We start from the raw sequence: 293 nt of genomic DNA, 5'->3' as shown, positions 1-293 counted from the left end.
GGTCGCTCATGGCGGCCAAGGAGGAGGGCAAGGACCATCCCATGCAGCCCGACAGCAAGAAGCGCAAGCGCGACGACGACCATGGTGGATGCAGCAGCAGCTTGTCCTCCGGCGCCGCAGCTCCCGCCATGGCTGACATCAAGTCCCAGGCCAGCCAGGGCAGCAGCTCCGCGCACGAGCTGTGCTCGGGCTCCGAGGCCAGCACCAAGTGCGACAAGTCCTCGGGCAAGGAGTCGCCAGAGGAGAGCAGCGACGCGTCCATCTCCAAGGGCTCCGGGCCCGACGGCTCGCCG

At 68.6% G+C, this 293-nt stretch overlaps 1 protein-coding gene across 1 annotated transcript in view; it reads left to right on the top strand.

The window, feature by feature from the left end:
- Positions 1–8: 8 nt before the first annotated feature.
- GUITHDRAFT_117465 (hypothetical protein) overlaps positions 9–293 on the top strand; it is a gene marked incomplete at both ends in the record, with an annotated part of 1,017 nt that continues 732 nt past the window's right edge. The window contains 2 exons of the mRNA XM_005823279.1: positions 9–84; positions 150–208. Coding sequence (XP_005823336.1) covers positions 9–84; positions 150–208 — 135 coding nt within the window. The remainder of the gene's footprint in view (positions 85–149; positions 209–293) is intronic.

This window comes from Guillardia theta (assembly GCF_000315625.1).
Source record: "Guillardia theta CCMP2712 unplaced genomic scaffold GUITHscaffold_111, whole genome shotgun sequence".
NCBI lineage: Eukaryota > Cryptophyceae > Pyrenomonadales > Geminigeraceae > Guillardia > Guillardia theta.
Note: the sequence above shows the minus strand (reverse complement) of the source record. Positions and strands in the feature narration are given on the sequence as shown.